An 18,665-nucleotide genomic window follows, 5' to 3' on the forward strand; every position below is an offset into this window, starting at 1 on the left:
TATCTTTTTCTTGTGATGCGCATCTCCTCACGTGACGCAAAAAACAGGTGGTAGCAACCATCCCGAATCGCGCATAATGTTGTATCATTTTACACATATAATACTGATACGACTGGGCAAGCCAAGTTCCTTTTACACATTGATAAACAAGTCTTATACCCAAAGCAACGAGTTCATTGCCAATTTTCCTTTGAGCGATTAAAATCAAGAAAAGTTGATTGAATAGTATTTAATAATAAAAAAATAATAATGAGTGAGACCAGTGATAGCGATACAACGCCGTTACTACCACCACCATCACATTCAACTAGCATTCCTGAGAGCCCCATAGTGCTAGAACCCAAAAAGTCAAATGACTCCAAATCATCGAAACTGAATCAGCCCCATCAGCCACTGCTGTCTTTGATGTCCCAGCAGCTGCAGCAGCAGCAGAAGCAGCAGCAGCAGAAATTTCTGCCTGCACAGACAATGAAACTGAATTCAAAAATTGCACAATCCAACAAGATTGGACTTCAAAGAACCAGCAGGACTACACTGAAAATGAAGTTGCTTCCAGAAGATCCCGACCTCACGAGCATCAACAACAAACGAGTCAGCGCGGGCGCTAATGGCATAGATGGTGGTGCTGGTAAAAATAACGATGGTAGTAACGATGATGACGATGACGATGACGATGATGACGATGATGACGAAGATGAAGCTTATGGAACACGTCCTACTAGAGTATATTCACAGGCTAAGATGATTACTGATACTTCGGCAAGGAAAGATGCAGAAACATTAGGAAAGGTGCATCGAGATTTGTTACCAAGGGTTACAGCTTATTGTACGTGTGCTTCGTATAGAATGAAGGAGTTATTGAGATGGTTGAAAGATCGAAAACGGATCCACAATACTAGTCCGAAGTTGTTTGATGAGTGTTTGTACACTCCTTTTACTTACAAGGACTGGAGAGGTGATTCGTCACACAATGATGATGAGAATGGTCATAAGTTGATTAGGTTGGCTGATGAAGGTGGCGAGATTGACATTGGTAAGAAATCCGACTTGTTTATTTTCGAGTACGGTGTAGTTATTATGTGGGGCTATACGCAAAAGGAGGAAGCGGCATTTTTGGACGACTTGGCGAGGTTTGAGCTGGAAAAGTTGTCGGCTGAGGATATTCAAATTGAGGAATTCAATTATTACATTACAAAGTCGTATCAGCCTAGAATCTACAATGACTTTATAACGCTTAGAGATGATGATAATTACATGTTGAAACTTTCGATATCGCATGCGCTTGCCCAGTCTGTTAAAATCTCTTTGTTTGAAGAGTTGGTGGATAATACTATTGAAGATACACAAGATATTCCGCTGCAAATTGCAAGAACAGGTAAAGTCGAAATGAACCGGGATGAGATCATGAAGTCTATTGGTGAGTTGTTTATTTTGAGAATCAATATCAATTTGCATGGTTCCGTATTGGATTCTCCTGAACTAATGTGGGCGGAACCCCAATTAGAGCCCATTTACCAGGCCACAAGAGGGTACCTTGAGATTAATCAGCGTGTTGAGCTTTTGAATCAGAGATTGGAAGTTATTTCAGATTTGTTACAGATGTTGAAAGAACAACTTGGACATTCACACGAGGAAAGCTTAGAGTTTATTGTTGTTTTGCTTGTTGGCGTTGAAGTTCTTGTGAGTATTGTCAACATCATCATTGATTTATTCAAGTTTCAATAATGATTTCTTTTTAACATGTTTATGAATAAATATATGCACAAACACACACACACACATACATACATACTTATATATATATATATATATATATATATATATTTATGTGTATATATGACTCATTAGCTTCTCAATAGTATGAATAGGCATTCTTGGTGTTTTCATCATTTTTATTTTTTTATGACCAACAAGTTTGTTCATGATTTCTACGTTGCTTAATATAAGTATAGTTCTTGGTGGCTTATTTAGTCAAGGGCCTGTAGATTTTTATCTTGTAAGAGAATATTCTATTAATAGGTAGGTACTAGTGCCACGTTGAGGGCTGGATGTGATTAAAGAAACGCCTTTTAAGAAAAATAGTTTTAGAAGATGAGGGATTTTCGATTTTTTAACGAGCAGTATTTTTCTTTTCTTTTTTTTTTTTTTTGTTTTTTTTTTTTTTTTATACCGAAAGAAGAATACATAAATAGGAGCTTGCGAGGGCAAAGAAAGGCAAAAAAGAAAGGATAAAGGTTTACGATGGTGTGATGCTTTGCAGTATTTCTCAGAGATGAGATACAAGAGTAATTCAGCAATTAAATTGATGGTCTATTTGAGAAGATATGAGCACTTTCATATTCCGAGGTCAACGCTCTCCTTCTCCCTGAATGTAAAACTACCAGTTTCATAAATATAAATTTTTTTTTTGATTATTATTTTTAATTTTTATATTTTGCGGCCCACGTTGGACCTAGACAGCACAGTAAAGAAAGAAAAAAAAAAACAGACATTTGTTTTTGGAGCTTCCTCTACAAAAATTTAGGAAGTGAAAAGCTTACAACAACGTAGAGGCTAATTCTAAGTAAAAAAGATGGATGTATCACCATCGCCAACACCAACACCAACACCAACACCTACGCTCCACCTACTCCCACTCCCTTTCTCCTTCTTTTCCCCTTTACTTTCTGGAGGCTTATTCGACTTCTCTTTAAATTTTAATTTTTTTTTTCTCTCTCTCTCTCTCTCTCTCTCTCTATAGATAACCCCTTTGTTAGCTCTAAATATAGTACTTGTAATGATGGTCCCAGTGTAGAATACCAACTAAAGGGCATTTGCAAAAATTATTTTTTTCCAGAATTTCTTTTCTTGTTCTCCTTTCTTCCTTCCTTCCTTCCTTCCTTCTCTTATAATTTCTCAGTATTACTTTAAACTCATTTAAATGCTGGAAGAGGATAGTTGAATAGACTGTAAATGTAGCAATTGGATGTATGTCTATATATATATATATATATAATTTTGTACTTGTATTTAGTGTATAATGAAGGTGCTAAAAATAATACTCATAAGAGAAAGTGAGAAGAAAAAAAAAAAAAAAAAGAAAGAAAAATTCAAATTTTACCTCAAAAGTGATGCATCATCATCACCAACGTCTTCTACCAATTTTCTTTTTTTTACTTTTTTGGCTTTAACAGTACTGTTAAACAAAGCACTATTTGAGCAATTTGAAACATAAAAGTTGATATAAATATCTCATCCATTTTCCAACCACTTGATTCTTTGGTCTATTATATTAAGTTTTTCTTGTTCAACCACCCTTTTTCTCCTTCCTCCCACTAAGGATATTGTCAACTTAATAATAAGAGTTGCTAAAACAAACAAAAAATCTACCGAATTTTAGTGGACTTCATTCATCTCAAAATAAAAATAAAAAATAAAAAACCAATAACACCACCACCATCATCACCAAATTATTTCATATATGAAATTAGATTACACAGTGCTCAAACTGTTCAACTATTACTTTATGATCAAAGGAAGCGAAGTTGGATTATAAATATATATAGCTACCACCCATTATCCAGGCTTGTATCAACTGACTCGTTTTTTTTTTTAAAGAAACGTAATTAAATCCAATTAAATTTTTGTTTGACTTCAACAACGTTACCAAAAAAAGTTTAACAACAACAACGTCATCATCATCATCATCACCGAGACCAACATCAAAGCTTATTTGCAGTAGTGGACAGGTAAAGTGACACATCAAAAACTTATTAACGCAAAAAGCTATCTAAATTAATCTTGGATAGATATTTGCTTTTATTTGTTTTTTATTTTGATTCATTTCTTCATTACTTTCCCTTTTTTTTTCCAGCCTTCAAGCTATGATTAACAAGTTTGTTGCAATCTAAAAGAAAAAAAAACACTAAAGAGGAAGAAGCTAACAACAATAACAATATATCTATATATATATATATACAATTTTTTTTTTTACTTTTCCAACCAGTTAAGCAAAATAACAACTTACAAAACAAACAACTGAAAGTGAAATGTCTGACCACGAAAGCTTTGAAAGCGCACACCATGCTGCAGCACCTATGAAGGCAGACGAATTTGCCTTGAATGACCATCGTGCAGTTGAGGAACATAATGCTCATACAGCTATCAACGAAAATGTCATTGTGGAGGATACCACAGACATTCGTGGACCTCATTCACCACTTGCAACTTCACCCGCAGCAAAAGCGGCAGCACAGGCTAACCCACCACCAATCCAACAACAACAACAACAACAAACATCATCGTCATCTGCACATTCACCATCATTACCATCATCTACAACAGTAGTTCAAGGTGAAATTGGAAGAAGAAGACTGACTAGAAGACGCTCTTCTGCAAATGAGAAGCCATCTTTCATGACTACATTGAGAAGAGATTTCTACCTCAAAGATGACGACGATGTAATGCCAATCATAAACAACCCACATAACGGAAGATCAAGGCGCAGGTCGACTCTTGAAAACTTGCAACCAATAATCAAAAAGAAAACTATGAGAAGCAACTCAAACAATTTGGAAACTGATTTGCTCAGTCCCATGACCAAGACAAAAACTGTTGATAGTTTTAACAACAACAACAATAATAATAATAACAATAGCAACGTCAACAACGTTAACAACAACAATAACAACAATGCTAGGGATAAGGACGAGGACAATAGAGGTCGCAGAGGATCGAAGTCTTCTATTGACTCTGACGATTCCCACGCTTCGAGGTCTTCTCAAGAGACTGAAGAAGATGTCTGTTTTCCCATGATGCGCGAGCACATTAGAATCAACGGAATCGATTTTGATGAAATTGATGAGTTTATCAGAGAAGAAAGGGATGAAGCCGCAATGCAACAAGAGTTTATTTCTCGCAATAAGCTGACAATTGAAGAGCTTGAGCCACACGAAAAAAATAGGTCAACTTCCTTGAGCAGACAAAAGACCCAAAGCCAAGCAGCAATGAAGTATACACCAAGAAATATCTTGAAAAGTTTTTCAAAATTTGAAGAAGTACAAGATACTGAAACAACAACTTCTTCATCAGACGAAGTCAAGTTTAAAAAAGAAGCGAATATTATTGATGAAGACGACTCGTCTTCAGAGCAAGTGAAGTTTGGCGGTGCAAGAATTTCTGATGGCACTAGCACCCAAGGAAGTCTCCCCGATAGATTTTCATTCTTTCATTCAGAATCGGAAGAGACCGTTCACGCACCAGATATCCCATCTTTGGTCACCAATGGCCAATCGATTCGCGAGTTGTTTCGCGATGGACAAGAGACATGGTGGTTGGATTGCACTTGCCCTACCGATGCAGAGATGAAAATGTTGGCTAAAGCTTTTGGGATCCATCCTTTGACAGCAGAGGATATTAGGATGCAGGAAACGCGTGAGAAAGTTGAGCTTTTCAAGAGCTACTACTTTGTTTGTTTCCACACTTTTGAACCAGATAAAGAATCAGAGGATTATTTGGAACCCATCAACGTGTATATTGTCGTGTTTCGCGATGGTATTCTTACATTCCATTTCTCGCCAATCTCCCATCCGGCAAATGTGAGAAGAAGAGTTCGTCAATTAAGGGATTACGTTGACGTTACCGCTGACTGGCTTTGTTATGCTATGATTGATGACATTACCGATGGATTTGCACCCGTCATTCATGGTATCGAGTACGAGGCAGACGCAATTGAAGATGCAGTCTTTGTCGCAAGAGACACAGATTTCTCAAATATGTTGCAAAGGATTGGCGAATCAAGACGCAAAGTGATGACTTTGATGCGACTTCTTTCCGGCAAAGCAGACGTTATCAAAATGTTTGCCAAGAGATGTCAAGACGAGCTTGCCCTGGGATACCAAAAACAACTTAGGCAACAGCAACAGCAGCAACATCAATATCAGCAACAATATCAACCCCAGTATCCATACGTTGCTCCACAACCAACTACTACCTCCACAACCACCAATGCTGGCGCAGATGCAACGTTTGGACCAGGACCCACTCCAGTTGGAATTGGTGCAAGTTTCACTTCGTCTACATCTCCCACGCCAGGAGCTCAACAACCGCATCAACCGCAACAAGCTTATACTGGAGCAGCCGTACCACCACCACCACCACTACCATTCATTCAGCCATCTCCATTTCAAACCAACTGGACACAAAACAATTCTGACAATGCACGTCCCCGTGCAGATATTGCTTTATATCTCGGTGATATTCAAGATCATATAATTACAATGTTTCAAAACTTGCTTGCTTACGAAAAAATCTTTAGTCGTTCTCACTCCAACTACTTGGCCCAATTGCAGGTTGAAAGCTTTAACTCAAACAATAAGATTTCAGAAATGTTTTCCAAGGTGACTATTATCGGTACCATGCTTGTGCCACTTAACTTGGTTACAGGTATGTTTGGTATGAATGTGAGAGTTCCTGGTGAACAAGGCAGTATCGCATGGTTTTTTGGAATTTTGGGTGTTCTTATTGTAGTGATCATAGTGAGTATTTTTTTGGCCAATTGGTGGTTGAAAAGAATGAATAGAAAGCTAAATAGCGAACCCCGACCTGTTTTTAATTCACGTCGGAGCATCAGAAGTTTGGGATTGAAGAGACATAGTGCAAAGTCAATTATCAGCTTCCCCAATAAATATGATTGAGACGAATTAAAAAAAAAAAAAGAAAGAAAGGAAGGAATGGCAAAATCAGTAAGGGGTGAGATTTTGACAAAAGAGATTGTATGCGAGAGACAAAGACAGAAGAATGAAAAGAATTTTACTTTGGTTTTTTCTTTTCTCTGTCTTTATATTATATTGCTTTTATACTCTATCAGAGTTTTTTCTCCTATTTTTAATGCAGAATATTGTATGAAACCAAAAAAATAAACAAACTTTTAATAGAGTTCAAACATGCAGCCATGTAGAATGTATAAAGGGGGTTTCGTTATATTCAAATCTGTAATACTGTGAATACAAACTTCTAAACTTAATAATGGTCACGACATTTCTCTTTTCATCCATTTTCTTATTTTCCTTTTCTCTCTTCCTTTCCCCCCCCCCCCCCCCCCCTTCCTTTTTTTCTTTTTTCTCGTATGTTTTCTCTCGATTAAATGGCACTGACATTAGAATCATCAGTGTAATTAATTGGTGCCAATGAGATTGTGTTTGCATCTAAATTGAAAACAACATAAGCATGTCTTAAGAAATTGTCGCCCAAAATACTAACACTCACGGGACTTGGCTGAAAACCAAAGGGGCAATCCAAACCTCCAACAACAAACTCAGACAAGGGTACTGTTATTTTGGCTGCATTCTCAAACCCAAAATCAACACTACCTGTTGTGTCGGCATCACACGGAATAACGTATTGGCCTTCGGTTTTGCTTCCCTGCCATGTAGCGCCAGCTTGTTTAGCTATCTCTGCTACTACTGGAGCTGACAAATACGTGATGGGGCTACCAGTGTCTAATGCCGCATCCTCGGTGAGCTTGTACAAGGTACCGTTGTAGTTGATACTTGTCACGTTGATACTCAATCTGTCTGGTCTGGTGATTTTCTCCGGAATTAAATTTCCAGTGTACTTGGCATTGTCAACACCACCAAAGATGATTGCACCATTCAATGCATCTGGAGAGTTCATGTATAACGAGTACGCATTCGTCTTGATGTAGCCTTGTTCTTTCAACGATGCAGGAAGGTTGGAATAGTTTGCACCACTTTCACCGCGAACAAGTCCAATACCCAAAGTTCCACTTTGCTCAGAGGTTGAATTAACATCTGCAAATCTTTGTTTCTGGAGAGAAATAGCACCTATACCAATAGTATCAGTACCCCAAATTCCAAAAGACTCCGAACCATCACCGTAGTAGATCTCAAAAGGAAGACCCAAGCTTTGGTAAGTTGTAGATGTTTTAGGATTGAAAGTGCCCGAGGTCTTGCAATAAGAATGGTTTTCACATTGTGCATTCGCATCCACAACCCATAAATCACTAGATCCAGTATCAATAACCAATGTTTGTTTTTGTTTATTGGATCCAACACTGACAATAGAAGTATATGTGAATCTTGCATTATGAATATTCACAGAAACAGTACCAGCCCTCTTTCCAACAACAGCATGTAATGAGTTTGCTTCTTTTCCACCTTTGGCAATTTTTCCCACAACACCACTGCTCAGAATGGATGATCTATCGACGCTGAAATCCAAAGCTACAAAGCCTGGACTATCCCTCCTTTCAATACCGTGGGGAATGACAAAACCTTGTGCAACTAGAGCAACAACAAGTGAAATAAGGACTTGCCTAGCAAGTACAGACAAAAAGACCATTGTTTGTAATTAATTTGCTTTGCTTTGCTTTGCTTTGTTTTGCTTTGATTTGATTTGTTTTGATTTGTTTGACTCAGTATATTTTATTTGAAAGCTAACAAAAAACACTCTTAACCAGCAAATGCTTTTGCTTTTTTTATTTTTATTATTTACAAAACCAAGGTATTATAAGGCATTTTTATACCTGGAACGGATTGAGCAAGTCACTTTGCTACTTCTTCCTTCCTGCCCCTTCCCCTCACACATCTTCAGTCTAATAACCACCTTTTGTTAAAAAGAAAGAAGAAAAAAAAGTAATTCCACTTGATAATTAAAATCTGCAAAACTTGCTAACAAGAAGCCCACCGGAGGCCAGGCACCAGACACTAGATACCAAACACGAGACACGTTGATGGTTAGTACCCATCCATACCTAATGACGGTGCATTGAAAACGCAAAATAAAAAAACAACCAACAAATTACCTCTAGCTTCAAACAATAGAATGTATCAACTTGATGCCACAATATTTTTGAGCCGAAACGAATAGTGGAAAAGGAAGTTTTAGTTTTCTTTTTTTTTTGATTTTTTATCTATTCATTTTTAACATAAACCAACATCATTTAAGATAAAAAGTGGGTATGAACCAGAATAACTATGAAAGAAGTCAAAAAATATATTTAGAGGTCAAAAACTGTCACTTCACAGCAATAGCGTAAGTCGGAAAAACGGTTTGTAGCATCATTTGTAATACTTTTGATTTTGATTTTTCTTTTTGTTTCTTTGTTTGAAGAAGAACCTCGAACAATAGGCAAGCCACGTTTAATTAATGCATTAAAAAGGTTACGAAGCATTGATCTGTAATTTCACGAAGCACTGTACTTCTATTGCTATAGATGCCCATGTAAAATACTCCAAAATCTCTCTCTCTCTCTGTCTCTGTCTCTGTCTCTCTGTCTCTTTCTTTTCCCCGCACTCCTCTCCACATAAACTTGTTTGTAAGCAATTACACATTGATTGCTGAGTAATTGAAGTTGGCCCAACAGTTTTATGTATTTATCAAAAATGACTTATAATGGTTAAACACATATTGGGCCATTTATAAAAAAAAAGGAAAAGAAAAAGAAAAACATTTTATAATTTGGTTTTTTGTTTTCGGTGCTCCGATAACGCAAATACCTATTGTTTATAAGGGGTTGACTACTATCGTATGTTGCTAATGTACATTTATTGTTGTTTAGAAATTACCCCGTGGTGGCATCAGTATTGGTTTTGGTGTTATATGGTCGTGGAGCTCAACATTTTCAAACATAATGGATCTGAAAGCAAGGAAAATAAGAGCTTCCTCGAGTTGGTTTCCATTACATCTTGTTGCTTCCTTTTTCTTTTTATTTTTCATTTTCATTTTTCTTGTTGCTGTTTCTGTTTCTGTTTCTGTTTCTCTCTCTTCTGTTGCAGTTTGTGCAAAAGCTGATAACAGTATAATATAATCTTTGTGTTTCTCTTTTGATAAGAGATGACGCGCGTAATTTATAGATTGCGATTCATCATTCCAAAATAATCTTCATCAAACAACTGAAGAACAGCAAAAAGGGAGAAATTGGAGCCAGAATTACTATTTCAACCAAAGAGTTTTATAAATAGGTCCTTTTCAAAACAATAAAGACAATTTGCTAACCAGTAAGCTCTATATATGAATTTCAAGAGCAACTTGCTTATTTTGCTTCTCCGCCACTCCAAAAATTCAAAACAAATTTCTCCACAGTTCTCTATAGGAATTGTTGCTTCTTTTTCTGGTTGATTCAATTCTTTACCATTTTTTTTCAATTTTTTTTGTTTCATTTTTCTTCTTCTTTTTTTGGGGGTTTTTGTTTTGGAACAATAGGGTCACGTCAAGGATGTTGGTTAGCTATTTAGCTTTATGTGTTACAATCGTGCTGGTCATGAATGCGGCTGCAATCCTGATTCCCTTCGATGACTTGACGGGTCTTTCAGGAAAGTATCAACAATGGCTTGATTTGTTTCTCAAACCATCCACAGACATCTTTCAAAACACCATTTCGTACTTCAAATCCACAAGTAATGATGATGTTTTACTTCAACCGTCATTCTCAAGTTCACACCAGCCTAAAGCACAGTTTGATTTTTCTCAATTCGAATCATGGCTTGAGAATCAACAAAACATTTCGTTATATCGGATTTTAGACAATGTAATTGCGTCACCATCGACCTCAAAGATCATTAACAACAACAGAAAAAACAAAAGAAACAAAAAGAACGATGTTGTAAAAAACGTACTAGTTGCTTCTCCTTCAAGAAACTCACCAGATTACTTTTATCAATGGATCCGTGACTCCGCCATTACAATAAAGACACTTATGTATGCTCTTCAAGAGAATCCTGAGCACGAACTCAACACAACTATCTTGGATGTTGTTCATTCATATGTTTGCAACAACTGGCATTTGCAACGTACAAAAAACCCACTGGGCGGATTTGACATGAATTCGGGTGATAATAAAGGGCTTGGCGAACCAAAATTCAATGTCGATGGACTGGCATTTGAACAAAATTGGGGTCGCCCACAACGAGATGGCCCAGCACTACGTACATTAGCCAATTTTCAATACCTTCGATTTCTCGAAGAAAATGTAGGAAACTTTGACATGGCAACCCCTTGGATTTGTGAAACAAGTGGAGGTGACACTTATGGCGACACTAATGACGACACTGATGGTGGTCAAGGTGTTTTTAATGGAACATGGGTTTATCATGAGATCATCAGGCCGGACTTGAATTACATTATTCAATACTGGAATTGGACTGATGGGTTTGATCTATGGGAAGAAATGACAACTCCTCATTTTTTCACTTTAATGGTGCTGATTCGCGCTGTGCGCGATGCAGTATATTGGGCATTACATTTCAATGACGTTGATCTTGCTGAAACACTCCAATCAGCATATGATGCAATGAAAATTGGTATTACAAGAGATACGGCAAGCGGCGGACTTGGGTTTATAAACTCTGAAGTGGACTATTTAGTCGAGCACCCGGAATTATACAACCTGGGGCAGAGGACGGGGTTGGACATTGCAACAATATTGGCAGTCATGTATACCCACGAGCACGATGGTCATCCTGAGCAAAATTCACACCCATCACTCAATAATGCCATAAGAGACATTCCTTTTAATGCTACCAATCACAAGATTCTCAATTCGCTTGCACATTTGGTAGTAGATATGCAACAAAGATTCCCCATAAATAAACAATTTCATTTCATTCGTGGAAGTGGAGTGGCCTTGGGAAGATACCCAGAAGATGTTTATGATGGAGTGCAAACGTCAGTAGGCAATCCGTGGTTTCTTGCTACATCAGCCGCCGGGGAACTCGTGTATCAGTTCATCTATGGAATTGTGGAAAATGATGCTGATTTGGTAATTAACAAGGAAAATCGCGCATTTTTTCTTCCTTTCCTCTCAACAGATTCGGAAAAGCAGATAGATGACAATGTAAAGTTAGTCTTTGCAAGCCAAGAGTATAACCTTATGATTCAAAAACTTAAGCAATATGCAGATTCATTTCTTGCAGTAGTGAAATTCCATACGGATTCAGAGGGGCATTTGAGTGAACAATTTAATCGCAATAACGGATACATGCAAGGTGCTAAGGATCTAACATGGAGCTATGGTGCTTTATGGACTGCAGTTCGATGGAGAACAAAGACATTAAATTTGTTGAACAATAAAGGACTCAATGTATAGCTTTAAATCAACAACTATGTAGATTGGGAAAAAAAAAGAGTAAGAAGAAGAAGAAAAAATTCTATGAAAATTCAAAAATACACCAAAACCAAAACTAAAACCAAAACTAAAAACAAGCCCAAAATCAAAAAAAAGTAACAATGCAATCAAACTCCCCCTGTAATTTCATTCACTTATCCATATTATTTACCGTTTCGAAAATGGTAATGTTTTTGTAACGTGAGTCATCTTGTAGATCTTTGTAATAGCACTCATCCGATCGATCGAGCAACTCTTGCAATTCCTCCCTTGTCAATTTAAATCCAGTCTGACCATATCTCTTGCATTCAAAAAGTTCCGATTCTGCTGTATTCTCATTTCCATTCTCCTTTCCTTTCTCCTGTGCATTCTCAATTTCATTCTCAAACTCCAGTTTATACCTAAAGTTATTCTTACTTAATTCAAGCAATTGCTTCACATCCAATTCTGTTACATCGCCATTTCCCTTATCTCCCTCCCCAATCATCTGCTTGATCTTGTTGAACTTAAACTCTCCCATTTGAATCACTAACTTCTCCAAGAACCGTTTTGAACTGCTTTTTGCAATCAAAATCTCTTCAATTGAATCTCGCACAACAAACCTATAGATCTTTACGGGTTTGGTTTGTCCAATTCGATGCACCCTGTCTATAGCTTGCAAATCCATTTGAGGATTCCAATCATTATCAAAAAGAATCACAGTGTCCGCACCAGTGAGGTTGATACCCAAACCACCAGCCCTTGTTGAAAGAAGAAAAACCTTGTATGAAGAATTGGAGTCATTGAATTGAGAGATTTGTTTGGCTCGTTCTTCTTGTGGAGTCAGACCATCAAGTCTACATGCTTTGATGTTTTGGAAATGTAGCCAATCCTGGATGAGATCCATTACTTTTGTGAATTGCGAGAAAATAAGGCACTTGTGATTTTGTGAAGACACAGAACCAGTTTTGTTTTTTTTGCTTTTTGTTTTTGTTTTTGTTTTTGCTGTTCTTGTTGTTGTTGTTGTTTTAAGTGTTGGTTCTTTTTCAATGTTTGTGATGAGCGGGAGTAGGATTTGTTCTAGTGCTTGGAATTTGCATGAATTGGTCACTAGACGATTCATAAACTGTTCATCGTGTTCACCATCCATAGGGAATGGTTCATAATATAGGTATGGCGAATTACATATATTTCGCAATTGAACCATTCGCAATGCCTGAAGTTTGAGATGTCGGATGTGGGACGAAACTTTTGTGTATAAAGATTCAAGTATGAGCTGTTGCTGTTTGTCGCGTGTAGTCTTTATTTGGTGAATTTGTTCAAATGCTTCTTCATAAGATGGTGTTTGTTTATCCAGAGATCCTGAATCGTTCTTCTCTTCAGTTTCATCAACTTCAACTTCAAACTCATCTTCAGACTCGGCTTCTTTATATGAAGCTCTATCAATTCGTTTATCCCTCATTTGAACTTTCGGCTTGAACTTGCTTTCTAAAAAGGCATTCAAATCATAATCTTTAAACAATTGTTTATGGTTGTATTCAATAAATTCCTTAAAGTAGGTTTCAACCAATCCTTGTTGCAATTGGTTGTTTAATGCATCTAGATATATTTTCCTTTGCAAACCACTCAAGGGTATATGGATTATGTACTCCTTTTTCGGTGGAAGGTCCTTGATAACATCTTTTTTCAAGCGTCTCAAAATAAATGGCTTTAGTATAGTGTGCAAATTCTTGATCAATGTTTCTTGGATATTATACTTTATAAACTTTTTCGTCTCCTCGTCCTGTTCATTTTGTTCAATTGTGGTTAGCTCGTCAAAGTTGAACCATTGCTGGAACAACTCCAAGTCGTGGAATATATCGGGTAGTATGAAATTGAGTAATGACCATAATTCATTCAAGTTATTTTGTAATGGTGTGCCTGTGATTAATAGTCTGTTTGTTGTGTTCAATTTTTTCAATATTTTAATGAGTAAACATTGGCTATTCTTTAACCTGTGGCCCTCATCAACAATCAAGTATGCCCAATTTATCAAGGAGAACTTGTGGAAATCCTTGATAGATATTTCGTACGATGTTATCACAACATTTGCCTTTGTCGAGTAAAGTTCGATGTTTGCACGTTCTTGTTTTGCGCCCGCGTATTTCAACACTTTGATGCTTGGAGCAAACTTTTGCAATTCATTTGCCCAATTTGACAAGGTTGAGAGCGGTACAACTACCAAAAAAGGTCCCTTTATGCCGTTTTCAATCAAGTATGCGAGAAACGAGATGCATTGTAATGTCTTGCCCAATCCCATTTCATCTGCCAATATTCCATTTAAACCGTTTTGGTATAGGGTCAGGAGCCATTCTAATCCATCGAGCTGGTAGTCCTTCATAACTGCTCCCGAAACAATGTTTGGTTGTGATGTCGAATGTTCAGTTTGTGATTTTTCAATTTTTTCTCTTGTGGTTTTAGTTGAGTCTGAGATACTGGTAGATAACATTGTAGTAATGTCACGAGATTTCAGCTTTCCATCTTTCTCGGTTGATCTTGTTTTCCTTTTCTTATCCTTTTGCGAAGATGGAGTGGAGGTATCATCGGTTCTTCTTCTTTTATTAGTCTCGTGTTGCTGTTGCTGTTGTTGTTGCTGTTGTTGTTGCTGTTGTTGTTGCTGTTGCTGTTGCTGTTGTTGTTCATTTTCACCTTTTGCAGCCGCATATATTTTCTTATTCTCCAACGAAGTTTGTAGGATATTATCTGCTATAATTTTGGAATAAATTTGAGATTTTTCAATTAGATTGTTTAACCTATCGAATTTCCTGTCCTTGCTTAGTTTGTTGAATTCATCCTGTTCAGTGTGGACTTGATGTTGCGCGTCGTCATCATAATTGTTTGGTTGTTGCTGCTGTTGTTGCTGCTGTTGCTCTTTAACAAGTGCTTTTAAATCTGCTTCGCTAGCTAAAGACGTGTCATTCAACTCATTCAACTCTTCATCGTCTGACCTAATCACTATCGAAGAAGTCATTGTCAAAATAAAGTTTGGTGGAAAGTGTGAGAGGAGGAGGGGGGCAAGTGTAGGTGAAGCGTAGGAAAAAGGTTTTGTGGGATGGTGCTGATGCTAATACATAATATTGGTTTCAATAGTTTAAAGTAGATGCGCAAGAACAATTTTGCTCAAACGCAGTACGCGTATACGCGTGCGGAAGAGAGAGTGTGAGAGTGTGAGAGTGCGTGAGAGTGTGTGTGTGTACCAAATGGTAGCAGCACAAATCTCTTTTCTTATTGATAATTTTGCATATCATCTTTCATGTGATCTAAGTCACGTGGTAAACTATTCTGTTAACTTTTTCTTTAAGCGATTCATTAAGGAATATATATATATAAAAGCACCTGGAAAACAAATATAAACTGACTGACTACTATTGTCATCAAAGTCAGCTGATGTGGTTGACCTAGAGGGGATTTCTTTTCCTAATCGCGATTTTAACATTAGTATCTAATATTTCTCCGTACTTTTAAGCTGTGCATTGCAAGGGCTCGGAATAGTCCGACGTTAGCGAAATAGTAATTGGGTCCAGAAAAAAAAAAAAAATTTAATTTTTTAATTATAAAAAGCAGAATAAAAAAAATAAAAAAAATAAAAAAAATAAAAAAAATAAAAAAAAATAGTGTTGACGTAATTACATTTGCATGGAAATGCAGCGCTTAGTAAAAAGAGAGGAAAAAAAAAAGCTGCACTATAAGGTAAACCACAGAGACTATCTTATATAATATATATGTATATATATGTATATGTATATAGTATGTATTTGTATGCAATGCACGTGACTCATATTATAATGAGAAAAGAAGTAGTAGTAGAAGAAGAATATAATTAGGTGACGTAAGCTGTCTAGGAAAGGTGACGTAAGTGCATCTTGTCCTTGTGTAGTGCTCTAATGCACTACACATAAGAAAAGAATCAAACGATGTTTCTCTCTTTTACGACACGCACACACACATATACATAAGAAAGTGAGAAACAAACATCTACACATACATACAAAGACTGCGCATTCAAGATTTTTTTTTCCGTTTTCCTTTGTTCAACAAAAAGAAAAAAAAAGGAAAAAAAAGAACAAAAAAAACAGCAAGATTTTTGGTTAGTCATATCACGTGACTTGACCTGGGAATTTGCGGAACAAATAAAATTTTATTTTGTGATCTCATCATAACCTTAATAATTCAAGAACCTCGCAACCGGGCTATTCGCAGCTGATAACAACAGAGCAAAACAGCAAAAGAGTATGAAGAAGCAGAAGAAAGATTAGTGAGAGTGTCAGAGAGGGTGTGTGTGTGTGTCAGAGAGAGAAAGAAAAGGACAATGCAATACTAAACTAAATTGAATTAGTGTTATCTTTATCACCTACTGGCAAAATAGGTTATCGTTTTGTAAAATTTACCCAACAACAAAGACCAACAAAGAAAAGAGAAGAATCAATGAATACAAAAAACAACACACACTCTAACACACACACACATAACCTTTGACCTATTTGCATCGTCTATTGTAAGTCTCTCAAAAAAAATTTTTTTTTTGGCTTCCTTATTTGCACTATACTTTTATTTTAAGCTTTTTGTGCAACCATCTCTTCCATCTCCTAGTATATTTTTTTTTATCTCCTTTTCTCTTTTTCGTTATAGATTGTCTCTTGCCCCTTACTTGAACGATTTAGTAACCAATCTACAACTGGGACTGGATGTACATTATTCTTTTCTTCTTCAATCCATTGTAAAGATTGTTTGAAGAGACCCCCCCCCCCCCAAAAAAAAAAAAACCAACAAAAAAAAAACAAAAAACGACTCAAGTTAAAACGGAAGTTCAAATCCACAGTTTTTTTTTTTTTTTTCTTTCTTTGTGAGTCTTTTGTAAATTTAAATTTTTATTTTTTTTTATTTATTAATTTTAATATTTTGTTTTTGGCTACTTTACATCCCCAGCAGACGATTCAAGCCAATCCTCAAATTCACCGCCTTCATCGGTTTACAGATATATCTATATCTATATGTATCTATATGTATCTATATATATATAGACACAGCTACACCCCGTCCTTTTCTCTCTCTCTATTCATTTGTTTCTTTCTTTTTCTTCTTAACATTGACCTTAAGATATCTTTTCTTTTTTTTCCTCCGTTCAAAGTGTGGCACTTCAGAAGATTAACCAATAGCAGATTGCTACCTCTACTGCCGTTCACAGCATCCCCAACACCAAATCTTAACAAGTCTTTCGCGTTGACAGCATTAGTCTCAACACCTCAATCGAGCCCATCTCCCAACACCAATCGAGCCCATACTCTTACAGCTGAATCTCGACGACTGTTCAATACATCCACTTTTGCAATGGGAAGAGAAAATATACAACACTATTTACAAGAACAAACCCAGGACCCCGTAAAGGAGTTGGATATCTCCTCAGGAAGAAATAGCGATGACGAGTCCTCAGCACAAGAGAAGCCTAACCCAAAGAGAGTGACCACATCGCATTCAAATTTCCCATTCACACTCTCAAAGGACTCAACCATCACCGATTACCTCAACAACAATAAATACTTTATCGACTCCATCCAACACAACCATGGACTGGAAATATTCGACCTCAACAGCAAAGGTCAATCCCCACACACCTTGTGGATCGGCTGCTCGGACTCACGTGCAGGCGATGGCTGTCTTGCAACATTACCAGGTGAAGTATTTGTCCACCGCAACATTGCAAACATCATCAATGCCAACGACATCTCCTCTCAAGGTGTGATTCAATTCGCGATTGATGTTTTGAAAGTGCGCAAGATTATTGTATGTGGCCACACAGATTGCGGTGGTGTTTGGGCCTCGCTCTCGTCAAAGAAAATCGGTGGTGTCTTGGACCTTTGGCTCAACCCAGTGCGCCACATTAGAGCTCAGAACTTGGACCTCTTAAACCAATTGAACTCTGACCCTCGTGCCAAGGCAAAGAAATTGGCTGAATTAAACGTCATCAGTAGTGTCACTGCAATCAAGAGACATCCATCAGCCACACAAGCATTGAAGGAAGGCAAGATTGAAGTTTGGGGAATGATGTACGATGTGGCCACAGGATACTTGTCTGAAGTGGAAATCCCCACAGATGAATTCCACGACTTGTTCCATGTCCACGACGAAGAGGTTGCAGGCGAACACAATGCGCATTAAAGTGGTGTTTGAAATTTTGACAACAGAATCGATAATAGAATAGACAACAAGTGACAACAGAATAGATTTGATTGTCAAACTTTTAGCTTCTTTTCTTTTCTTTTCTTTTTTCATCTTTGTCCTCATCAATGTTTTTTAATTTTGTTTTTTTTGTTTCTTATTTTTTATTTATTATTTATTTATTTATTTGTTTTTATTTATTATTCTATTTTTAGGCTATATTCATTTGGTATGGCTAAAGTTAGTTTAATCTAGTTTATAGAGGTTTATACACCAACAATAGAGATCATAAAAGATCAATCGGCTCATACTAGCATTCCCTAGTCTTTTTTCCTTTTTTTTCCTTTTCTTCCTTTTTTCTTTTTTTTTTCTCTTTTTTCCCTTTTTT

The 18,665-nt window shown here is 36.8% G+C and overlaps 6 protein-coding genes across 6 annotated transcripts; 4 read left to right on the forward strand and 2 right to left on the reverse strand. All coding sequences in view use genetic code 12, as the record gives it.

Annotated features, from left to right (window-relative positions):
• Positions 1-249: 249 nt before the first annotated feature.
• RMD1 (sporulation protein rmd1) lies at positions 250-1,725 on the forward strand (the record flags this gene model as incomplete). Its single annotated transcript, XM_001527202.2, has 1 exon — positions 250-1,725. One exon carries the CDS (start codon positions 250-252, stop codon positions 1,723-1,725), a length of 1,476 nt encoding a protein of 491 aa, XP_001527252.2.
• A 2,303-nt stretch (positions 1,726-4,028) lies between these two features.
• Positions 4,029-6,674, forward strand: ALR1 (Mg(2+) transporter; the record flags this gene model as incomplete). The annotated part of the gene is made up of 1 exon (XM_001527203.2): positions 4,029-6,674. One exon carries the CDS (start codon positions 4,029-4,031, stop codon positions 6,672-6,674), a length of 2,646 nt encoding a protein of 881 aa, XP_001527253.2.
• Positions 6,675-7,119: 445 nt separating this feature from the next.
• On the reverse strand, positions 7,120-8,340 carry SAP8_1 (aspartyl protease; the record flags this gene model as incomplete). Its single annotated transcript, XM_001527204.2, has 1 exon — positions 7,120-8,340. One exon carries the CDS (start codon positions 8,338-8,340, stop codon positions 7,120-7,122), a length of 1,221 nt encoding a protein of 406 aa, XP_001527254.2.
• A 1,876-nt stretch (positions 8,341-10,216) lies between these two features.
• On the forward strand, positions 10,217-12,085 carry SGA1 (Glucoamylase, intracellular sporulation-specific; the record flags this gene model as incomplete). The annotated part of the gene is made up of 1 exon (XM_001527205.2): positions 10,217-12,085. The coding sequence occupies one exon, from the start codon at positions 10,217-10,219 to the stop codon at positions 12,083-12,085; it is 1,869 nt and encodes a 622-aa protein (XP_001527255.2).
• Positions 12,086-12,254: 169 nt separating this feature from the next.
• IRC5 (Putative ATPase) lies at positions 12,255-15,092 on the reverse strand (the record flags this gene model as incomplete). The annotated part of the gene is made up of 1 exon (XM_001527206.2): positions 12,255-15,092. The coding sequence occupies one exon, from the start codon at positions 15,090-15,092 to the stop codon at positions 12,255-12,257; it is 2,838 nt and encodes a 945-aa protein (XP_001527256.2).
• Positions 15,093-17,449: 2,357 nt separating this feature from the next.
• PVL30_002059 (uncharacterized protein) lies at positions 17,450-18,277 on the forward strand (the record flags this gene model as incomplete). The annotated part of the gene is made up of 1 exon (XM_001527207.2): positions 17,450-18,277. One exon carries the CDS (start codon positions 17,450-17,452, stop codon positions 18,275-18,277), a length of 828 nt encoding a protein of 275 aa, XP_001527257.2.
• Between the last annotated feature and the right edge of the window lie 388 nt (positions 18,278-18,665).

This window comes from Lodderomyces elongisporus, chromosome 2, assembly GCF_030384665.1.
Source record: "Lodderomyces elongisporus chromosome 2, complete sequence".
Taxonomy (NCBI): Eukaryota; Fungi; Ascomycota; class Pichiomycetes; order Serinales; family Debaryomycetaceae; genus Lodderomyces; species Lodderomyces elongisporus.